The sequence below is a fragment of the Tamandua tetradactyla genome, chromosome 15, assembly GCF_023851605.1.
Source record: "Tamandua tetradactyla isolate mTamTet1 chromosome 15, mTamTet1.pri, whole genome shotgun sequence".
In the NCBI taxonomy this organism is placed as follows: domain Eukaryota; kingdom Metazoa; phylum Chordata; class Mammalia; order Pilosa; family Myrmecophagidae; genus Tamandua; species Tamandua tetradactyla.
In genome coordinates, this window is record NC_135341.1 from 82,267,519 (window position 1) to 82,290,242 (window position 22,724).

The following is a 22,724-nucleotide window of genomic DNA, read 5'->3' on the forward strand; positions in this document are numbered from 1 at the left end:
CTATTTTCAGAACGAGACTTTTATTAGATTGAAGACAACTACCAAATAGTTCATATCAGTCCCGTACATACTTCAGCGCACAGTCACTAATTCTGTAGCATTTGGGGTTTAATAAAAATTAACTCCGCCTTGATTACTCACCCTGAGGGGCTTTTAAAACTTCTTCTGAAAACTTAAAACTGGGAAAAAACAATGCCACTTCTCTCCTGGCATCTTCTTTGTCCCGGCTTCCATGGATGGCATTAAAGGGCATTTCTGTGCCATACTGAGCTCGGAGACTGGGAACATTGGCAAAATGTAAAACAATTATTTCAGAAGAAAATGTTTTGTTCTCTGGCAACATAGTCACCAACTACCCGTCATTAGTCTGCCTTCCTACTACATTGCTTTCCTCTGTTGGGAAAACCGAGAACACAGCAACGTTAACGATAGCAGCTGCTGTTCATTCGTCATGGCAGTGTTCAAGGTGCTGTGCTGGGTGCTTGACACATACGATCTCATTGAACTTGTGCCACAACCCTGTGAGGGAGATGCATTATCCCCACTTTATAGCTGCATGAGTAATGGTATATTTGCAGGAGTTGGCCTTTTGCTGGTATTATTACTCTCAGGGGCCAGCACCAGGCTAAGTGTTTAGTATAGGTATGCACAGTGGTTCCTGCAACAACCCTATGAGGTAGTATTGATATCGCCAGGACTTCCAGTGTGTGAAGCACTGTTCTAAGTGTTTTGTAAATATTAACTCATTTAATCCTCACAGCAACATCTGAGGCAGGTCCTGATATAACACGTATTTTTTGCATGAGGAAACCGAGGCAGAGAGAGATAGCATGACCTGAGGACACACACCCCCTGGGTGAGGGGTAGGGGTGAAGGGATTGAATCTACAATGCACATTACCAGGCCCCACCACAGAGTCTGACTAGGCAGGACTGAGTGAGGTCTTGAAACCTGTGTTTTCCTGGGTGAGTACTGCAGGTGGTTCTGGGACCACCCTGTGGGACCCTCCTGCTAGAGAAGGAGAGGAGCAGTGGCTGAGGACCAGATCCAGTCTAGCATTTGAGAGGGCCAAGGAGAGAAGAGGCAGTGAGGAGAGAGCTTACAGGAGGCACTCTGCAAAGTGCTGATGAAGGGATCACAGGGGGAGGATGTCAAGGTCTCCCCAGATACAAAACAAAGCAGGGGTCTCCCAGTCATCAGAGAGCCTTCTGTGCTAACCATGATTCTGGGGCTGAACATCACATGGGGCTCTCAGCTTCCTTGGGTGCAAAGCTTAAGGGATGAAAGGGCCACAGCTAGTGACGTCACCTGTCAGGCTGTTCCTTTCTGGCCACACTGGGGTCACAGGGACCCATGACGGTTTGCCAGGCAGTGATCACATCCTCGGAGTCCTCAGTTCTGGTGAGGATCAAGAGGTGACTCGGTCCACTGCACATGTGAGTTACCAGCTTCTCAAATGCCTCCTAAGCACAGGAGGGAAAACAGTGACCCAGGGCACGGGCTGCTGGGGCCTGCAGAGGGTAGCTGGGCCCACCCCACCCATGAGATGGGAGTAGTTAGTGAGCAGCTTGCCACTAGCCAGCATACCCACGGACACTCAACCACAGTACTTTCCTTCTTGGAAACCTTTCCCTGCTGTGGAGAATCCCAGAGAGGAGGTGATGACCAAGATAAAAGTTGAAGAGAACACAGGTACAAGTTAAAGGCAGATATAAATATGGGAACCATGCTGTGTGGATGCAGGATAACCAAGGGGTAGACTGTAATTGAGAGCCTCTGTGTGTGTGTGTGTGTGTGTGTGTGTGTGTGTGATGCCTTACAGGATAACCAAGGGGTAGACTGTAATTGAGAGCCTCTGTGTGTGTGTGTGTGTGTGTGTGTGTGTGTGTGTGTGATGCCTTACAGGATAACCAAGGGTAGACTGTAATTGAGAGCCTGCGTGTGTGTGTGTGTGTGTGTGTGTGTGTGTGAGATGCCTTACAGGATAACCAAGGGGTAGATTGTAATTGAGAGCCTGTGTGTGTGTGTGTGTGTGTGTGTGTGTGTATGATGCCTTGCAACGCTTCCCCCTTTTCAGAGTAACAGTACCCGGTTTTTCCTTTGGTGACCAGCCCCTCCCCATTCCACTTGGTCCTAACCTGACAACCATAATGCCTCCCCTCTGCCCCATACAAACACATAACCTGAAAGGTGGGATACGACCCAGCCTAGGTCAGTCATACTCCCTCCCCAGTAGGACAGTCATAAGCAGAAGCAAATGGAAAGTGGGTGGGTCTGAGTTATCCAATGGTAGCGTCTAAAGTAACTATTCATGAGTCTTTGCCTCTGAGTTTCCTAGAACTGTCTTGGTTCCTCTTCTCCCCAAGACCTTCTTGTTAAATTCTTCCTTCAATTCTGTGAGCTATGGAGTATCCTTCAATAAATTCATTATTTCATTGCTTAAGTTAGAATAAGCAATTAATTCTAATTAATTGCAATAATAATTATGCAATAAATAATAATTTATGAAGCAATAAATTCATTATTTCATTGCTTTTCCTTACAACCAAAGAATTAAATTTACCTAATATAGCCTATAAATCATTATTCTAAGAGCAGATTCAGAGCAGATTTACTTGTCCATATTCTGTTTTCTTCCAGACTCATATAAATATAGAAGCATAATATTAGAAAAAGAGAAAGAAAGGAAGTTGTGTTTCACATATGGAAACAGATGAGCTGACCTCTCCAGCTCTGTGTTGGTAGAAAAGTCGCATTTCTGCCTCTGTCATGGTTCTCTCTTCATTTGTTAAAATATCAAATCCAGCTTCCTGGATCTGTGAAATTAGCCAAAATATATATTATATATATATACTGAAATGATAACTCAAGCCCAAATTCAAATTCCTCAGAAGCTTTCTTTTCGCACTAGTACAATACTGCATGGACCTAGCCCCTCCCTGCGCCCCTCTTTTTCCACCACAGAAGACATGAAAACAGTCATAGAGGGCAAGTTTTTCTCTTACCTTCATGATAATCTCATCAGTTTTTCCATGTACCACTGCATCTGGTTTAATGATAGCCAAGGTACAAGTCTTTTCTGATGAAACTGAAATATGCCAAAGGTTGGTGCTGTTAGACGCTGGACTCACCATACTATAGATCTCAGGAAGCCATTCACAGGTACAGTTGCAGCCTCCGCACAAGACTCCAGGACATTAAGTGCCAGGTATAGGCTTGGGCTCTTTATGTTCCTTCAACTGGCCTCTCAGCTATGCCCTGCAAACCTTGATTCTAGTGTATGCATGCGTCTGGCTCCAGACCTCAATCTCAATCTGGCTCATGGGACACAGACTGGCTTTTTGAACCTCAGGGGGAAGAGAGGTGGGAAAGGGAAGGCTGAAAGCTACTAAGGAACAGAAACAGGCTGAAAGCTACTAAGGAACAGAAACAACTGAATGCATAAGCCTGTGTAGGGGTGGGATTGGGGAGCTGAAGCTGAGAGCACAGGCCAGGCCATTCTCATCACTTCCTGTCATGCTTTCATGATGTCTTGGTCTCTAATTGCTGTCTGCTGTGTTCGCTCAGTCAACTGGCTCCTTTTTCTCTGCTGCTTTTTAAACCTTCTGGCATGTGGCCAATAATGACTACTCCACACCCTGAGTCTATGATCTTTTGTGACTTTTCAGCTCCAATCCATACTGCCAAGCTGCTTCCGTCCTATCTCAGCTCACTTCTCAAGAGATATGATCAGATTGGCCCGGTTCATTAAGACACTAGGCATAGCACATTGATCAGTCCACTGATTGGCTGCCCTTGGGTCAGTGTCCACCCAGTCCAATTTGTGAACAGTAATAGAAGTGTCATGTGATCATAGTTACCTGCTGTGGCCAAGGGCCACAAAAGCTGAAAGGAGGCTTGTGACTAGGTCATGAACCCATATCTCTTTTACTCCTGCTTGTCCAAATTTGGTCTTGATGAGCTACCCAACTCTGCATTCGTCACAGCCTGTTTTTTCTGCTGCTTTTTTTGCATTGCATACTCAATGTGTTGGGTTGCAAACCTAACAGTGTTACAGTGCAAATAAAGAGGGCTTCCTCTTCTGAAAATCTCAAAAGATTTATAAAGGTGGAAATCATTTTGAAGGTGTGAAGAGTTCTTGTTCTACTAAACTGTACCTCTTCCCTTGTTTAGAATCCAACTCAAGCAGCCCCTTTTTATCCACACACACACAGTGTTCTGTTTCTTCCAATAGTAAAAAATAATCTTCCTTATTTTACCAAATCAATTCCTGAACTTATTCCTAACTTCTAGCTTTTCTTTACACTGATAATTGGAATCCCAAAGTGTGGATTTCCCCTTGTCAGGTCAAATTGTTCTCTGTTAAAGGTTCAGGGAGCTGCAATGTCCAAGAGTATGACTTGATACTTGGAGAAAAAGGGAAAGAGAGGAAGGCTTTGGGGAGGGGAAGATTTTTAATAGAGCCAACCTTCTGAAGCTTCAGAAGGGATGGGGAGACTTGAGTTCTTTGTCTCAAATAATCACTAAGGAAATACCACCATCATTATTTTAAATTATTAGTGTTACGACCCTCCATTTTATTAGATGGAGCTTTTCCAGAGCCTAGGAATGGCCTTTTAAGTCACACTTGTTATATTTGAACATGAACAGAAAGCTATAAAACGTACCCAGGACATAGTTACAGTAAAGAGGGAAATGCGACACAGTCTGTTTCAAGTCAGGTGATTGGAAATAAAACATCTTATGTCCAATCGTCCCAGAGTTCAGACTGCTCAGTGTGGTTACTTGTATATTTTAAAACACATAGCAATCTGAGTCAGTTTTCTGTTTCATCCTGTTCATTAGTCCTGTACTCACCCACATCCTCATCTTCACCAGTCTCCCTTATGTGGAAGAAACATTTATCTTCATCAGGAAGTGCTTCATCTTGAATCTAGTACAAATCGGTCATGAACAGGAAGTAGTTAGCTAATTAAAATTAATTGAAAGAGCTTCCAAAACCTACAGAAACCAAAAAAGTAAAAATCCAAAACATGGAATAAAGAGAAAGGGTCAAGATTATTAGAGTCTTAAAAACTTCACAAATATCGTTTTCAGTAGTTTGGTGATGGTGGACAACAGGGAGATAGGAGACAAGTAAGTTCATGCTTAACTTAGGTTATAGATTCTGCCTGTTTTCACAAGTGTCAAGTAGAAGCTAAAAACTAGAGAACTAGTAAGAAGAGGAAGAATTGAAATGCAAATAACTATTAAGCAACTGGCTACAAAGTGCAGGGAAATGGTAAAGAAATAGGTAATCCCCCCCCACTCCACCCCCACCCCGAAGAGGCACAGGAAAATAGAAGCATTTGCAATCTTCTTTCTTGGAATAAAATTGCCAGTTTTCTTGGCAAAAATTAAGATTTGATTCTAATCCATTCAATAAAAATAGAGTTTTATTATTTGGAAATGAATATGAAAACTTAAACCAATATTAAGGCTCTTGTGGGAGATACACACAAAGGACCAGCAAATGCCTGTGTTTAACTAAAGTTTTTTTAGTTAGTTTTAAAGTTTTAAAGTAATTTGCTTTTCAAAGGCAGCAAATTACTTGCGAAAAACTTGCAATCTATGTTATGATGAAAATAATGTATCAAAGTGACATGTTATATGGGTCCTATTTCTCATGCTAATGACAAAGCTTAATTTTGAAATGAAAGAAACCCCGTGGGATAATGAGTCAAACCTTCAGGACTGTGAGGTGAGGGGGGTCAGGAGGAGAGATTTCACCCTGAGGCTAAGGAGAGTCCTGTCTCTGAACTCTCCTGTCCACCACGGGAATTCTACCCACCACTTGAATCTACGACTTTATTTTCATTTCAGGGCTTCAGAAACCCTTATGAAGAGTTGAAGTGCAGGGTGAAAGCCAAATGGCTAGAAGAAGTTGAAGGGGCCTAGTGAAGGGGAAGAGTTTAAAACAAGCCTTCAAAATGTATACATATCAAAAGGCATTGCACTGTCCCCTCAGCCCAAAGCAAAAAAATGAACCCCAGGGTGGGAATTTTATACTTTCCATTGATAGCCCTGACAAAATGAGTGGGGGGGAAAGCTGTTGGTCTTGCCCGAGAACACTGTGGGTTTGCTGCTTTGAGAAATGACCTCCAGTTACCACTTTTCGGTCTCTGCCTTCAGTCAACACCTTCTTTTCGGCCTCCAGCTGGTCTAGGATGGTTTTCTGCAGCAGTGGTGCATTTGCTCCTCTAACCACAGCCACCAGTTCTCCTCCCTAGAAAAAATTACAAAAATATCGGTCAAACTTCATGAAATCCTTTTTGCATATAGTAATCATTTTCAAACTACAGCAAGAATGTCCAAGAGTTTTGTTTAGGAGTGTGCCTGAGGTCAGGGTCCATTAATCCCAGGCAAAATATAAAGAGTTGCCATCTGTGGCCCATAACCTCCGCCATCACTTCTGGTAGGGAGCTCTCACCTCTGCTGTGACCTTCTGGGGGCCCTTCATTGGCAAGAGACCCCCAGGCCTATCACTTCTTAAATGATTTCTCTTTCTTGATCCCTACATTTTCCTCCATGCTCTCCTTTCAAAACTTCCTTCAGGGCAACTGTGAGTTAGTGAAGGGAAGAACAGTGCACACTGAGTTGTAAGTTCAAGTGTGGCTTAAACACAGCCTATTCACTCAATACATTTTTATTGAGGACTTACTATATGCCAAGTACCAAGGGCGAGGCAAAGGATATAAACATGAAAAGGCACAGTTGCTGCCTTTAGTGAATGGGGAGTTGAAGGGAAAGAGTGGTGGTCATGTCAAGGAAACAATTACAATTAGATAATTGCTTTAATAAAGGAATGTGTAGGATGCTGGAAACTCAAGGCAAGAATCAATTCCCAACTCTATCTGGGTTTGTCAGGGAAGACTTGGGGTGTACTTGAGTTTCCTGCTTTAACTTTTCCAGCAGTCTCTATGTATGTTACTCACAAAGGAATGATTCTCAAGGAGAAGTTCAGATAGAATGGGGTCCTTCCATCCAGCCCTCAGTAGAATTGTAAGGGAATGTGTGGGCTTGACACATGTTCCCAACAACTGATTATGACTTATGCTATAATCATTACAGGAACCAGGCTATCAAACCATTGTGGTAATTAGCCCATTTCTGCAACTGAGCTCTGATATCAGTTTGGCTGGGGGCACATTCATCTCTTTTAGCTCCAACTGTCCCCTCCTCCCTCCTACCCTGCCCCTTCCCCATTACCCCTTACCTTTTCATCATATAATTTCTTACCCTGTTAAAGCCAAAGCTCAAATAATGTTTGCTTTATATAAGCTTCCAAATCATAATACTTGCAGTGCCAAAGGCAGGAGGCCAAAGTTTTCCAATGAAAACCACTCAGGCCAGGTAATCAGGGGACCTAGGTGAACAGACTCCAGTATTTCTACCTGTACAATGAAGGGACTAGACCAGGTTGGGAGTAGTGTTCCAGTTGCCTTTAGGGTCTGGCAAGTGACCCAAACCTAGGAGGCCCAGGTGTGAGGCTGTGGACTCTAAGGGGCATGGAGCCCGAGTGTGCATGTCACACCCAAAGACATTCAAATTATTTTTCAAAACACTGAATCACTTGGCTTTCCCCAATAGTCCCTCTCACTTCTGATTTTTTTACTTTCCTCTTATTTCTAATTTACCTTCACATTTTATTATTAAATTAAAGTGACTAAAGAGCTGTTGAGCAGAGGATAGAAATCTTGAAACCCTATGCTCTGAAAATGAAACCTCAGTCAAGAGTGTTTGTGGAGCCACAAAGGAGCATATGCCTTTCAGCAACTTATATTCCTTCTTGGTGGGCACACTATCAGGAAGACTACCTGAGCCAAGAGTGACTCTAGGGAGCTGTGTCGGCGCAGTGTCCTGGTGCCCTCCTGCCACCATCCGAGTCAGGGTCCTACATCACTATAACTTAGGGAGAATCTGTACATAGCCAAAATAATAGAGTCAGGGAGAAATGTCAGGAAAATACAGCAACACTTGTCTGAATCAGAGAGACCTCTTGATGACTCCCAGTGAGTCACATCTATCTGAGCGTTAATGATTTGTGACATTCATGTAGTTCTGCTTCTGAAAATGTACTTACTGCGTAAAACAGAAAGGTCGGCTCACACTTCCCTCGGTATTTTTCAAGGACATCAAGACAATCTGCCTCTGCCTAAGAAAACAAGTGGTTAGCAGGTAGCCTGGAGTTCAGTGGGTGAGCATGCTGAGGTAAAGCACACCCCCTGTGACTACCCTCCTCAGATGAAGGCCCAGCTTATACCCTAATGTCTTTTTATTAGAATCATAACAATTGTTATGATATGACTAAAAGTTGGAGAATAAAATGAGGAATAAACAAGTTTCCCTGCTCCCACCCAGCTACTCCTTCAGTATAAAGGTACTACACTGCCCGACATCCTACAGCTTCCAGGTTTGGCAACAATAGAGTAGAAAGGTTCTCAAACTGTGCTTCATGGTCTAACAGACCCACAGTACATAGACATAACAGATTCCTCATCCAAGCATGTCCTCGATGCACTCTCTATAGAAGCATCAAAACTGACTCCTAAGGGAAGAACTGCAAAGTCTTTGAAATCAAACTTCTTGAGAGATTAGTGTGGGTCATACTTTCTCTGGTCTCTAATGGTCCATGAACCTCCAACTCATGCTACATATCAACAGTATCTCTTGTACACGTCTCTGGAATTTATTCCCGCCTCTACATATTAAACATAGTAAATGTTTACTCAAAGTTCCCTGTTATGAAGCAGAAGGTAGAAATCTTGAAACCCTGTGTTCTGAAAGTGAATCCTCAGTCTAGTGTTCATGGAGTCAAAAAAGAGCATATAAGTTTGAGTGACTTGTATCCCTTCCCCATGTCCAGCTGAGTCAAGGAGGCAGCCTGACTCGGGTGGTGGAATGGGGGTGGGGGGAGAGGGTATTGATGGCGGGATTTTACATATCCAGATAAAGCATCATGGAAAAATATGAAAAATCCATAACTGATGCCTTGTCAATACTCTGCAAAAGGCACTTCACGCTTTTTGCTGAGAAAGAATCTTACTAATGCAAAATGCAGACGGTCCAGGCCAACCTCGATCCTCATCTTCTGGAAGAGGCTCACCACGGGCTTACAGGGGCCACACCAGCCTTGATAGACATCAACAACTGCAGAGAACCACAAGTAGGACTGTTCAGCAGGCGCCAACAACCTCCAGGCCAGGCAGAATTTATACCTGCACACTCTAACCCTCCTCAGATGGATGTCTGTTAACAGGAGTATTTAATGGTTACAAGGATTATTATTCCCACATATTAGAGCAAGCCTGGAAATATTGCTATCTCTCATTCTTATAACTCAGTATCCTGAATGCTAAATGTAATGCATTAAGTATGGCAAAAAATCATCATCTTAACTTTACCTTCAGGAATTTTCAGGATATGGTCAGGGTCAGACCTAGCACAGAGTAGACCCTCAATGAATATTTGAATTGGACTAAAACTGTCTATTCCAAAGGAAGGAGTCACCATTGGTGACCTGTCAGTGTACAATAGTCATTAACATTTTCCCTTGATGAATTAAAAGCTTCCTGCTTTGAGTAAAGTAGAATTTTATTTACTTTATACAATCAATCTTTTTCTCCTAGGAAGTGAACCTGATAGATAGCTAGATGGAAACCTGTATAACTTTTACTTCCTTGGTCCCAACCTATTAATTATGTTAGGGCTGGGTGTGAGAGCACCCTCCTTTCTGGTTGTATTAAACCAGGAGACCTATAAGCAAGCTAAGAAAGCTGAGCCAACAGAGATGCAACTCATCCATTCATGATCGACCCTTGGATTAACATAGAATCTGGAAGTTCTGTATTAACACTGAGTTGTACTAATCAGGGAAGGATGGCTTCCCAGTGGAAAGGAGACTTGCTTTAGGCATTGAAGAGAATGCCAGGCTTGGATGGACAGAGAGAGAGGCCGTGGTGGGAAGCATGCTTGGCCAGGCACAATTGGGGGTATTCAGGGGCTCCTGGCCAGCTCTCCGGACCAGGTCTACTTGGGTTGTGTTGTGGGGAGTGGTGGTGGACATCTGGGATGTGGACTTGATGAGTTTCATTCTAAGTAACTAGACAATGAGGATTCACTGTACATTTTAGAGAGGAGAGAGAAGTAATATTTATTGAACTGCAAGACAGCATGTACATTTTGCTTTCCTCTCAAACAAACAAACAAACAAACAGGGAAATGAATATCACTATCCCGTTACACAGATGAAGAGACTGAGATTCAAAGAAGTTAAGTGACTGGCGCAAGGTAAAACAAACAAAAACGAAGCAGTAAACCAAACTTTGAATGAGGTCTGGCCAAAGCCCTAACCCATGTTCTTTCAAAGGCCACAGGGAAGAAGGAAGATATACAAATTTAGGAGTATTGGTTGATTTGGCCAAACAGCACAGTTTTGAAGAGAAAAACAAGGCTGGAATGGGAGGGATGAGGAGCCAAACATGCAGGTAGCAGTGGGGACATAAAGGAAGGATGGGAGAGATCGTGAGACCTTGCAAAGGAAGCAGAAAGACTGGGGAGGGGATGGAAGTCATGCAGGTATGAAAAAGTCTCTACCTTTGAGCCTGAAAAAGCAAAAAAAATGGTTGGGTGGGATGGAGAAAGAGAATTTGGGGAGAGATGAAAGCAAGCTTGATTTTAGGCAAATTGAGTTTTTGCTACCAGCCAGAAAATCAAAGGCAAGTGGTCCCAAAGATACACAGACACCCAGAAGAAGAGTAGGGGCAGGAGAGAGGGTTTTGAGCCACCTCCACATTGGGGGTGGGGGGGTGTAGTAGGGGAGTGGGAAGATAAAGTTCTGGGCTTCTTGGAGGGCAAGAACTTCACAACTGAGTGGATTTGGGTATTTCAAGGCACCAATCATGGAAGAGAAAGACATTTGGATCAAGCCAGGAGAAAACCCCTGAAGACTTATAGGTCCACTGAAAAGGGCAGGTTCAAGCCCCAGCAAAATAAAATTGAGACCAAATTACCTAAAAATACTTGTGCAAGTTTTGTATTGATAGCTCAGTCCCATCATTTGACCAGATCCCTCATCTCGCCTTGTACACCAAGGCCCCTTTGAGGAGATGGTGAAGGCACTGGCATACTTCACAAGATTATGGAGGGAATGGGGGTGGAGTGTGGGAGGGATTGGAGAAGATGTGTATGAAGAATTGGACTCTGGAAGATCACAAAACAGAGAAGACAACTGGAAGGAATGTCAGAGATGGTGAAAGTTGTGTGTGTATAAATCTGAATAGGCTTTTGCGTATACGAAGGCAGAATAAAATGAGCCAGCAGAAAGCAAAATTTCCAAGGTGAGGGTTGACTAGAAGCAAATTTGCGTTGGCTCTAGAGAGAGGGAAGAACATATTTTCCTCAAGACTGTCTGATGCAAAGGGGCAGAGAAGTCCTTGCTGCCATGAGTCAACAAAGGCCCTTGAACTGCTTAGAGCAGGGCTTGGCTTAGAGTAGTTGCACAACAGAGTAACTGACATATGGCATGTTCTCAAGAAAGGATGGGGAGGGTGGTTTGACTACTGTTGTTGAAAAAAAGAGAGAAGAAATGGCTCACTTTGCCCTGGAGCTGGGTTCTAGTTACACTGGCAAGACACATGGACAAAATAGACTTGGCACCAACACAAAAGCTTTGTAACTCCTCAGAGAGTAGAGTGTAGCAACACCTCCCCCCAACTACACACACACAACTACATCACTTGGCCCCACATGGCAGAGGAAAAAGACAATGCCCTGTATTTAGTCTAGGGGGATAAAGCTATGATAGTACTCACCGAGACAGGGGCCACACCAAGTTGGGTGTGTACTGGCTGGGGGGTTTGAGACAGCACCCACCCTAAATGTCCTGTCCCCTACAGTGGGATAGTGTTTGTTGTTTTAAGCCAATAGGTTTTGGGGGAAGTTGCTATACAACAATACATAACCAACACAAGGAGGATAGGGGCAAGGAGGAACAGGGACAGTAGCTGCACTGTTTCCTAGTGACTGTGCATCTCTGGTTCCAGTCCCTTGTGATGCCTGGCTCACCTTCCAGCCCCTGAGTTCTAAGAGATCCTGTTTTCCTTCCAATATATTCCCCTTTTGTACCTAAGGTAATTAGAAGAGGTTTCTGTTACTAACAGCAATCTCTGAATATGACAATCAGCTCTAAAACAAGGGAACCCTATTGTCTAACAGTACAGATGTGACTATTGAACTGAATATACTGAGAGATGTACAGAGGTGTGTGTTTGTGTGTGTATATACACACAGGTACAGTCAAGGAAATCACCTGATTATTTATGAAGTTCAAGATTACAGGAAAACGGTGCTCATTGCAGTCCTTCTCTTCATGGTTCAATACTGTCATTTAATTTTTTGAAAAGAATGGATATGAAAAATTATTTTAAATTACCAGTTAGTCCTTTGAAACTGAGCATTTCCTCCCAAAGCTCCTGGGTACTGATGTTTATCTAAATCAAAAGAGATCAAATGCTGTATTACTGTAGCACCAATGGGGAAACAATTTGATGTATTTGCTTCCTCTCTCTCAATTAAATAGTTACAAATAAGTTCAAGCTGTCTCCTCTCTCCAGTCTTCTTTTCTCCTTCTCTCCCTTCTCACCACCCTCCCCAGGAATGACCACTCCCTTGGGGATTATGTGTCCTGGTCTCAAGCATCATTTTAAAAAATAACTTTTTAATGTTATTTGCTCAGAAACAGTATATTACATTGTTTGTGTCCTTAAAGTGTACATAAATAGTATCATATTGTAGGTCTCCTTTTGTAATTTGTGTTTTCATTCAACATTAAGTATTTACATCTATCTATATTTATGTACATAGAGGTATTCATTTTTATTTTCTGCCTTTTGTAAGTTTTACTGAGACATAATTTATGGACAGTGAAATACACAGAACTGGAGTGTAACAGTTTTTAAACATATATACACCAACATAACCAGACTTTTTTATCACAAGAGATAAAATTTCCATCACCATAGAAAGTTCCCTGCTACCTCTTCTCAACCAATGCCCACCCTTACCCTTCAATCCAGTAAACACCAATCAGCTTTATATCACATTAGACTGGTTTTGCCAGTTCTAAAACTTCATATAAATGAAATTATACGGTATTATTTTGTGTGGCTTCTTTCTCTCAGCTTTAAGGAATTCCCATTTATCTACTTTTTTTTTTAAATTTTGTTGCTCCTGCTTTGGGTACAAGGTCCAGAAGCCACCTCCTACCAAAAGATCTTGTAGATGCTTCCCTACATTTTCTTCTAGGAGTTTTATAGTTCTGGCTCTCATATTTAGGTCTTTTGACATATTTTAAGTTGATTTTTTAAAAGTGTGAGAAGGGATCCTTTTTCATTCTTTTGGATATGGATACCCAGTTCTCCCAGCAACATATGTTAAAAAAGACTGCTCTGTCCAAGGTTGGTGGACTTGGCAACCTTGTCAAAAATCAATTCATCAGAGATGTGAGGGTCCATTTCTGAACTCTCAGTTTGATTCCATTGGTAGATATGTCTATCTTTAAGTCAATACCATACTGTTTTTACCAACGTAGCTTTGTAATATTCCTTAAAGTCAGGAAGTAAGAGTTCTCCAATTTTATTTTTTCTTTTTCAAGATGTGTTTGGCTATTTGGGGTCCCTTAAAATTCCAAATAAATTTGATAAATGGCTTTTCCAATTCTGCAAAATAGACTGCTGGAATTTTGATTGGGATTGCATTGAATATGTAGATCAATATGGGTAGAATAACATTATTTAATCTTCCAATCCATAAACATGGAATGTCTCCATGTATTTACATCTTCTTTTAGATATTTTTTGTTTTGTAGTTTTCTGAATACAGGTCCTTTACATCCTTGGTTAAGTTTATTCCAAAATATCTGATTCTGTTGATTGCTACTATAAGTGGATTTACCCCCGATTTCCTCCTCGGTTTTCTAATTACTAGTGTATTGAAACACTACTGATTTTCCATGTTAATCTTTTATACCATCACTTTGCTGAACTTGTTTATTAACTATAAAAGCTTTGTTGTAGATTTTTCCAGACTTCCTAGGTATAGGATCATACCATCTGCAAATAGTGAAAGTGTACTTCTTCCTTTTCAATTTGGATGCTTTTTATTTTTTCTTACTGAATTGCTCTAGCTATTTCTTCTAGCACAGTGCTGAATAATAGTGGTAATAGTGGATGTATTAGTTTGAAAGCTGCCAGAATGCAATATACCTGAAACAGGATGGCTTTTTAAAAAAGGAAATTTATTAAGTTGCAAGTTTACAGTTCAAAGGCTGTGAAAATGTCCCAAGTAAGGCACCAGTAAGAGATTACCTTTACTCAAGAAAGGCCAATGAAGTTTGGGGTTTCTCTTTCTGCTGGGAGGGCACATGGCAAGCTCTGCTAGATTACTCTTCAACAGCTTCATTGGGGCTTTGTCCATTCTGGTGGCTGTAAAGCTTTTTCAAAATGGTTCCCTCTTAAAGGCCCCCAGTAAGGAACCCCACCTTAAATGGGTGGAGACACATCTCCATGAAACATCTAATGAAAACTTACCACCCACAATTGGGTGGGCCATATCTCCGTGGAAACAATAAAAAAGATTCCAGCCTGCAATATTGAATGAAGACTAAAGGACATGGCTTTTCTGGGTTACATAACAGCTTCAAACCAGCACAGTGAGCATTCTAATCTTGTTGATGATCTCAATGGTAAAGCTTTCAGTTTTTACCATTGAGTACATTAACTGTGGGTTTTTCATATATGCCCTTTATCATGTTGAGAAAGTTTTCTTCTATTCCTATCTTTCAAAGTGTTTTTAACAAGAAATGATGCTGGATTTTGTTAAATGCCTTTTCTGCATCAATTGAGATGATCACATAGTTCTTCGATTTGTTAATGTGGTGTATTACGTTAATTGGTTTTCTTGTTTTGAGCCACTCTTGCATACCTAGGGTAAAACCCACTTGATCATGGTGTATAATTATTTTAATGTGCAGTTGTATTTGATTTGCAAGTGCCTTGTCAGGACTTTTGCATCTGTATTCATTAGAATGGGTCTATAATTTTCCTTTCCTTTTTTGCAGTATTTTTTATCTGGCTTTGGTATTAGGGTGACATTGGCTTCACAGAATGAGTTAGGTAGCTTCCCTTCCTCTTCAATTTAATTCAAATTTTGGAAGAGTTTGAGCAGGATTGGTATTAATTCTTCTTATAATGATTGGTAGAATTCACCTATAAAGCCATCTGGTCCTGATCCTCTTCTGATTATTTTTTATTTCTGTGGGGTCAGTAGGAATGTCCTCCTCCTCATTTATGATTTTATTTATTTACATCTTCTTTCTTTTTTCTTTGTAAGTCTAGCTGAGAGCTTGTCAATTTTGTTAATCTTCTCAAAGAACTAACTTTTGGTTTTGTTAATTCTCTCTATTGTTTTTTTGTTCTCAGCTTCATTTATTTCTGCTCTAATGTTTGTTATTTCTTTCCTTCTGCTTGCTTATGGATTAGTTTGCTATTATTTTTCTAGTTCCTACAAGTGTGTACTTAGGTCTTTGATTTTAGTTTTTTGTTTGTTTGTTTGTTTGTTTGTTTACATGGGCAGGCACCAGGAATCGAATCCAGGTCTCTGGTATGGCAGCTGAGAATTCTGCCACTGAGCCACCGTTGCACCACCCTAGCTCTTCCTTTAATGTAGGCTTATAGGACTATAAATTTCCTTCTCTGCATTGCCTTTACTGCATCCCATAAGTTTTGATATATTCTGTTCTCGTTTTCAAGATACTTACTGATTTCTCTTGAAATTTCTTCTTTGACCCACTGATTGTTTAAGAATACATTGTTTAACCTCCATAAATTTGAGCATTTTCCAGTCCTCTGCTTGTTATTTCCAACTTCATTCCATTATGATCAAAGAAAGTGCCTTGTATAATTTCAATCTTTTTAAATTTATTAAGACTGGTTTTGTGACCCTACATGTGGCCTATACTGAAGGATGATCCATGAGCACTTGAGAAGAATGTATATCCTGCTGTCTTGGGATACATTGTTCCGTGCCCCAGCTCATTTATCAAACTGTTCAAGGTCTCTGTTTCCTTACTGATCCCCGGTCTAAATGTTCTATTGATGTGAATGGTCTTTTGAAGTCTCTGTGGTAGTTAGATTCAGTTGTCAACTTGGCCAGGTGAAAGCACCTAGTTCTGTTGCTGTGGACATGAGCCAATGGTAGGTGAATCTCATCTGTTGCTAATTACATCCGCAGTCGGCTAGGAGGCGTGTCTGCTGCAATGAGTGACGTTTAACTTAATTGGCTTGTGCTTAAATGAGAGAACGCAATGTAGCACAGTCTAGCAGCTTGGGATTCCTCATCTCAGCACTTGCAGCTCAGCCCGGGCCTTTGGAGGTGGAGAAAGAAATCACCCCGGGGAAAGTTGTTGGAACCCAGGGGCCTGGAGAGAAGACCAGCAGAGACCATCCTGTGCCTTCCACGTAAGAAAAGAGCCTCAGTGGAAAGTTAGCTGCCTTTCCTCTGAAGAACCAACAAAATAAATCCCCTTTTATTAAAAGCCAATCCGTCTCTGGTGTGTTGCATTCCGGCAGCTAGCAAACCAGAACAGTCTCCAACTATTATTGTAGATACATCTATTTCTCCCTTCAATTTTGTTAATGTTTGCCTCATGTGTTTGGGGGTACCCTGGTTAGGTGCATAAATATTGTAATTTCTTCTTCGTGGATTGCCCCTTTTATTAATATATAATGTCCTTCTTTGTCTTTTCTAACATCTTTGCATTTAAAGCCTATTTTGACCAATATTAGTATAGCTACACCAGTTTTTTGGGGATACTGCTTGCATGGAATATCTTTTTCCAATCATTTACTTTTAACCTATTTGTACTTCTGGTCTAAAGTGAGTCTCTTGTAGACAGTGTATAGATCCATTTTTTAAATCCACTTTGCCAGTCTGTGTCTTTCAATTTGGGAGTTTAATCCATTAACATTCAATGTTATTACTGTAATGGTAGCACTTAATCATTTTATCTTTTGGCTTGTATATGGTATATCTTGTTTTTGTCTCTCTTTAGACCCTTTTAGTTATCTTTACTGATACTCTTCATTTCTACACTCTCCTCCAAGTCTCTCTTGTCTTTTCCTTTTGGCCTGCAGGACTCCCTTTAGTGTTTCTTATAAGGCAGATTTCTTGTTAATGAAGTCTCTCAGCTTCTGCTTATTTGTGAAGATCTTCAACTCTCCCTAATTTTTGAAGTACAGTTTTTCTGGATAGAGAATTTTTGGCTGGCAGTTTTTATCTTTCAGTGTCTTAAATATATCATACCACTGCCTTCTCAGCTTCATAGATTCTGATGAAATATCAGTGCTTGGTGTTACCACGCATCCTTTGTATGTAACGAATTGCTTTCCTCTTGTTGCTTTCAGAATTCTCTCTTTACTTTTGGCATTTGACATTCTGATTAGTATGTGTCCTACAGTAGATCTATTCAGATTTATTTGGTTTGGAGTACACTGGGCTTCTTGGACATGGCTATATCTTTCCTAAGAGTTGGGAAACTTTTGGCCATTATTTCCTCAAATATTCCTTCTGCCCCGTTTCACTTTCTCTTCTCCTTTTGAGACATCCATGATGTGAATTTTGTGTTGTCAATCAATTCCCTGAGACCCTGCTCAATTTTTCTCTATTTGTTCTTTTGTCTATCTGAATTTGTATGCTTCTAGCTTGATGATCCTTTCTCCTTCCCTTTCAAATATGCCATTGTGTGCCTCCAGTGTATTTTTCAATTTCATCTCTTGTACCTTTCATTCCCATAGGGTCTGTTATTTTTCATTGCATGCTTTCAAATTCTTCTTTATGCTCACCCAGTGTCTTATTAATATCCTTTATTTCTTTAGCCATCTTCCTGAATTGACTTAGGAAATTTGTTTGAACATATTTGGTTCTTGCAAATTCTATATCTCCTCCTTTTTAATTTGCCCCTTTGGGCCATATCTTCCTCTTTCTTGTGTGGCTTATAATTTTTTGCTGATGTGCAGGTATTGGATTATTTTGGTGAGTTTATTCTAAAGGTCAGATTTTCTCTCTCTTATCTGAGATTGTCTTTGTGTTAATACTCTTCTTTCACACCAGTTCATCAGTATTCCCCAACCTAGGAAGGGCCAGGAATCCATATTGGGGATACACACCACTTCCTCAGGGCTTCAGAGAGAGGGTCAGATAAAGAACCAGATAGCCTTTAAATCTGCTGCCCAAGGGTACACTTTCCTAGCCTGCCCAGTATTTGGTGCTCTTAGCCCCAAAGCCTTTTAGATGTCTTCCCAGAGTTGTGTTTTCCTCGCCTGCCAGCAGGTAGTGTTCTTTGGGAACCTGTTCCCCTCAGCCCTCAGAAGGCATGCTCTTCATCACTCTCTGTCTATTTCAGATGATGGTGTAGCAGCACTGGGCTGGGTGGGTTGGAACTACAGGTCTCAGCAGTCCAAATTCGCTGGCCAAAAGCTGAAACAGTGCTAGACTGTATTCCGCCCTGTCCTTGGAAAGATACCCTGAGTCTACAGCCGTCTGTCTGCCAGGGATGGAACACCCACAAGTTTTCTATCCCTAGAGTGGGAGATGGACATCAAGAGCTGGGGCTCGGGATTACTCAGATTTCTCACTACAGCTTCCCCATCTCTTCATCCTGCATTTTTCTGGTGTTTTAGAGCCCTCCCCCCAATCTCTAGAGCCCCCAGTCTACTGTGGCTGACAGTTTTTGCCTGCCTCCTAGTTGTTTTTCTGGGAGAGAAGTACCCAGCCTCTCTCTAATCAGCCATCTTGGATCCTCCTCCTGTGTGGGTTTTGATTGAGATTACTTTGACTATATGAATCAATTTGTGAAAAAAACATGAAATCTTAACAACACTGAGTCCAGTCCTTAAACATGGCATTTCTCTACATTTACTCACATATTCTTTCAATTTCTCAGCAATGTTTTGTTCAGTGTACAAGTTTTACTCATCTTTTATTAAATGTAGTGCAACATTAAGATCAGAAAGAAATAAGTTTTATTGCCATGTCTTCACATTTTTCTCTTATCTAAATAGTGCTTTGGATTACATTGGAAATGAAATACAAAAAAAATGCATTTTCTCCATCAGTAGCATAAATTTTTGTGTAATGATTTTTATCCTGAAATAATTTCAAATTTACATAAAACTTGTAAATACAGTAAATGTTTTCTTCTTGAGTTATTTGAAAATAATTGCCAAACTGATAACACATCAGAATATATTCTCCTACATAACAACTTGTTCTAGTTTGCTAGCTGCCAGAATGAAATATACCAGAAACGGAACAGCTTTTCTTTTTTTTTTTTAAATTTATTTATTAATTAAAAAAATAAGAAACAAAATAAAACATACATAATCAGTAATTCACAATATCATCACCTAGTTGCATATTCATCATTTCTTAGAACATTTGCATTAATTCAGAAAAAGAAACAAAAAGACAATAGAAAAAGAAATGAAACAAACACAGGAAAGAAAAAAAAAAAGATTATACCTATCATACCCCTTACCCCTTGCCTTCATTGATCACTAGCATTTCAAACTAAATTTATTTTAACATTTGGTTCCCCTATTATTTAATTTTATTCCATATGTTCTACTCATCTGTTGACAAGGTAGATAAAAGGAGCATCAGACACAAGGTTTTCACAATCACACAGTCACATTGTGACAGCTGTATCATTATTCAATTATTCTCAAGAAACATGGCTACTGGAACACAGCTCTACATTTTCAGGCAGTTCCCTCCAGCCTCTCCATTACATCTTGAATAACAAGATGATATCTACTTGATGCATAAGAATAACCTCCAGGATAACCTCTCGACTCTGTTTGGAATCTCTCAGCCATTGACACTTTGTCTCATTTCCCTCTTCCCTCTTTTGATCGAAAAGGTTTTCTCAATCCCTTGATGCTAAATCTCAGCTCATTCTAGGGTTTTTCTCAATCCCTTGATGCTGAGTCTCCGCTCATTCCAAGATCTCTGTCCCACGTTGCCAGGAAGGTCCACACCCTTGGGAGTCATGTCCCACGTAGAGAGGGGTAGGGTGGTGGGACTGCTCATTGTGTTGGCTAAGAGCAACAAAAGAGGCTCTCTTGGGGGTGACTCTTAGGCCTAAATTTTAAGTAGACTTGACCTATCCTTTGTGGGGTTAAGTTTCATATGAACAAACCCCAAGACTGGGGGCTCTGCCTATAGCTTTGGTTGTCCACACTATTTGTGAGAATATCAAGATTTCAACTTGGGGAAGTTGAATTTCTCCCCGTTCTCACCACACCCCAAAGGGGGCTTTGCAGATACTTTTCCACTCACTGATTGAATCACTCTGGGATTCATCAGGGCATCACTCTGGACAAACCAGCAAAATCTCATGTCCTACCTGAGATTCCAAGTACTTATGGCATTCAATCAAACTATCTACATAAGTTATATTAGGAAATGCACTAGTCAAAATATTAATTTTCTACCAAATAAACATTTTTTGCTTTAGTCTCACACAGAAGGAACAGGTTTTTAAAAGGAGAATTTAATAAATTGCTCGTTTACAGTTCTAAGGCCGAGAAAATGTCCCAATTAAAACAAGTCTATAGGAATGTCCATTCTAAGGTATCCAGGGAAAGATAACTTGTTTCAAGAAGGCTGATGACGTTCAGTGTTTCTCTCTCAGCTGGAAGGGTACATGGTGGACATGGCAGCATCTGCCAGCTTCCTCTCCAGGCTTCTTGTTTCATGAAGCTCCCTGGGAGGCGTTTATCCTTCTTCACCTCCAAAAGTTGCTGGCTGGTAAACTCTTTGCTTTGTGGTTCTGCAGTGTTCTGAAGCTTTCTCCAAAATACTTCTTCTTTCATAGGAATTCAGTAAACTAATCAAGACTCAGGTAGAATGGGTGGAGACACATCTCCACCTAATCAAGTTTAATACCCATACTTGATTGAGTCACATCTCCTTGGAGATAATCTAATGAAAGTTTCCAACATACAGTACTGAATAGGGATTAGAAAAAACAGCTATCTTTACAAAATGGGATTAGGATTAAAACATGGCTTTCTAGGGTACATGAATCCTTTCAAACCAGCACACAACTAGACCCTCAAAATCAGAAAATCAACATCAATACATTACTGTCATCTAACTCTCAGCCTCTATTCACGTTTCACTAATTGTCCCAATAGTAAATTGTTAATTCAGTAATTGTCAAGAACAGCAAAAGGATCTATTCAGAACCATGTGCTAAATTTATTTATCAAGTCTCTTTAGTCTCTTTCGATTATTGCAGAATGTCCCTCATTTTGGGTATGCCTGTGTTTTATCCCGAGCAGATTCAGGCTATGCATCTTTGACAGAAAAGTCACTGTGTTCTTCTCACTGCATCCTATCTGGTGCCACACAATTCCATTACCTGTCCCATTACTGATGATGTTCAGTTTGATCACTTGAATACCATGGTGTTGGTCAGGTATCTCAACTATAATATTATGCTCTTTCCTTTGTAATTAATAAGTGCCTTTTGAGGAGGTACTTTGAATCTATATAAATTAAAAGACCATGACAATTACCACTCATTCTTTTTTTTTTTCATTTCTTAAATCCTATCTTCTCTGTTATATGCCTCTTTTATTTTTCTTTTTTGTGATAACATATATACAAAAAAGCAATAAATTTCAAAGCACATTGCAACAATTAGTTGTAGAACAAATTTCAGAGTTTGGTATGGGTACAATTCCACTATTTTAGGTTTTTACTTTTAGCTGCTGTAAGATACTGAAGACTAAAAGAAATATCAATATAATGATTCTACAATCATACTCATTTGTTAAACACTACCTTCTCTGTATAACTCCACCATCACCTTTGATCTTTCTCCCTCTCATTAGGGATATTTGAGCTATGCCCATTCTCACTTTTGTTGGAAGGGGCTGTTGATAATATGGGATAGGAGGATGAAACTAGTTGATGTTCTGGAGAGGCTGGCCCCTCTGCATTTCAGGACTTATTTGGTCCATGGACCCATCTGGAGATTGTAGGTTTCTGGAAAGTTACCCTAGTGCATGGAACCTTTGTAGAATCTTATATAATGCCCTAGGTGTTCTTTAGGATTGGCAGGAATGGTTTTGGTTGGGGGTTGGCAAATTATGATAGGTAGCAATGTCTAACTGAAGCTTGCATAAGTATGACCTCCAGAGTAGCCACTCAACAGTATTTTGAACTCTCTCAGTCACTGATACCTTATTTGTTGCACTTCTTTTCCCCCTTTTGGTCAGGATGGCATTGTTGATCCCATGGTGCCAGGGCCAGGCTCATCCCTGTGAGTCATCTGCTACGCCACCAAGGAGACTTTCACCCCTGGATATGTCACACGTAGTGGGGAGGGCAATGGTTTCACTTGAGAGTTGGACTCAGAGAGACTGAGGCCACATCTGAACAACAAAAGAAGTCCTCCAGAAGTAACTCTTAGGCATGCCTATAGATAGACTAAGCTTCTCTGCTACACACATAAGCTTCACAAGAGCAAGGCCTAATGTCCCTAATGTTTGACACAGTATCCAGGGTTTCCCTGGTAATAAAGTTTAATAGTTCTATATATTTTTTTGTCCCATCCC

General features: G+C 40.7%; 1 protein-coding gene across 8 annotated transcripts in view; it reads right to left on the reverse strand.

Moving 5' to 3' along the window:
• Window positions 1–22,724, reverse strand: part of NME9 (NME/NM23 family member 9) — a 45,546-nt gene that overhangs the window by 19,845 nt on the left and 2,977 nt on the right. For 4 of the 8 annotated variants that reach the window (XR_013162935.1, XM_077130236.1, XM_077130230.1 and 1 more), the window contains 9 exons: window positions 12,473–12,530; window positions 9,086–9,189; window positions 8,123–8,194; window positions 6,149–6,265; window positions 4,858–4,933; window positions 3,006–3,088; window positions 2,724–2,816; window positions 1,309–1,463; window positions 142–278 (listed from right to left, as the gene is read on the reverse strand). Coding sequence is in view for 7 of the 8 variants with exons in the window: in XM_077130230.1 (XP_076986345.1) it covers window positions 142–278; window positions 1,309–1,463; window positions 2,724–2,816; window positions 3,006–3,088; window positions 4,858–4,933; window positions 6,149–6,265; window positions 8,123–8,194; window positions 9,086–9,189; window positions 12,473–12,530 (895 nt within the window). In the remaining variant the exon portion in view is untranslated. Of the gene's footprint in view, window positions 1–141; window positions 279–1,308; window positions 1,464–2,723; window positions 2,817–3,005; window positions 3,089–4,857; window positions 4,934–6,148; window positions 6,266–8,122; window positions 8,195–9,085; window positions 9,190–12,349; window positions 12,421–12,472; window positions 12,531–22,724 lie in introns of all 8 variants that reach the window. The other 4 variants (XM_077130233.1, XM_077130231.1, XM_077130234.1 and 1 more) reach the window with 2 other exon arrangements.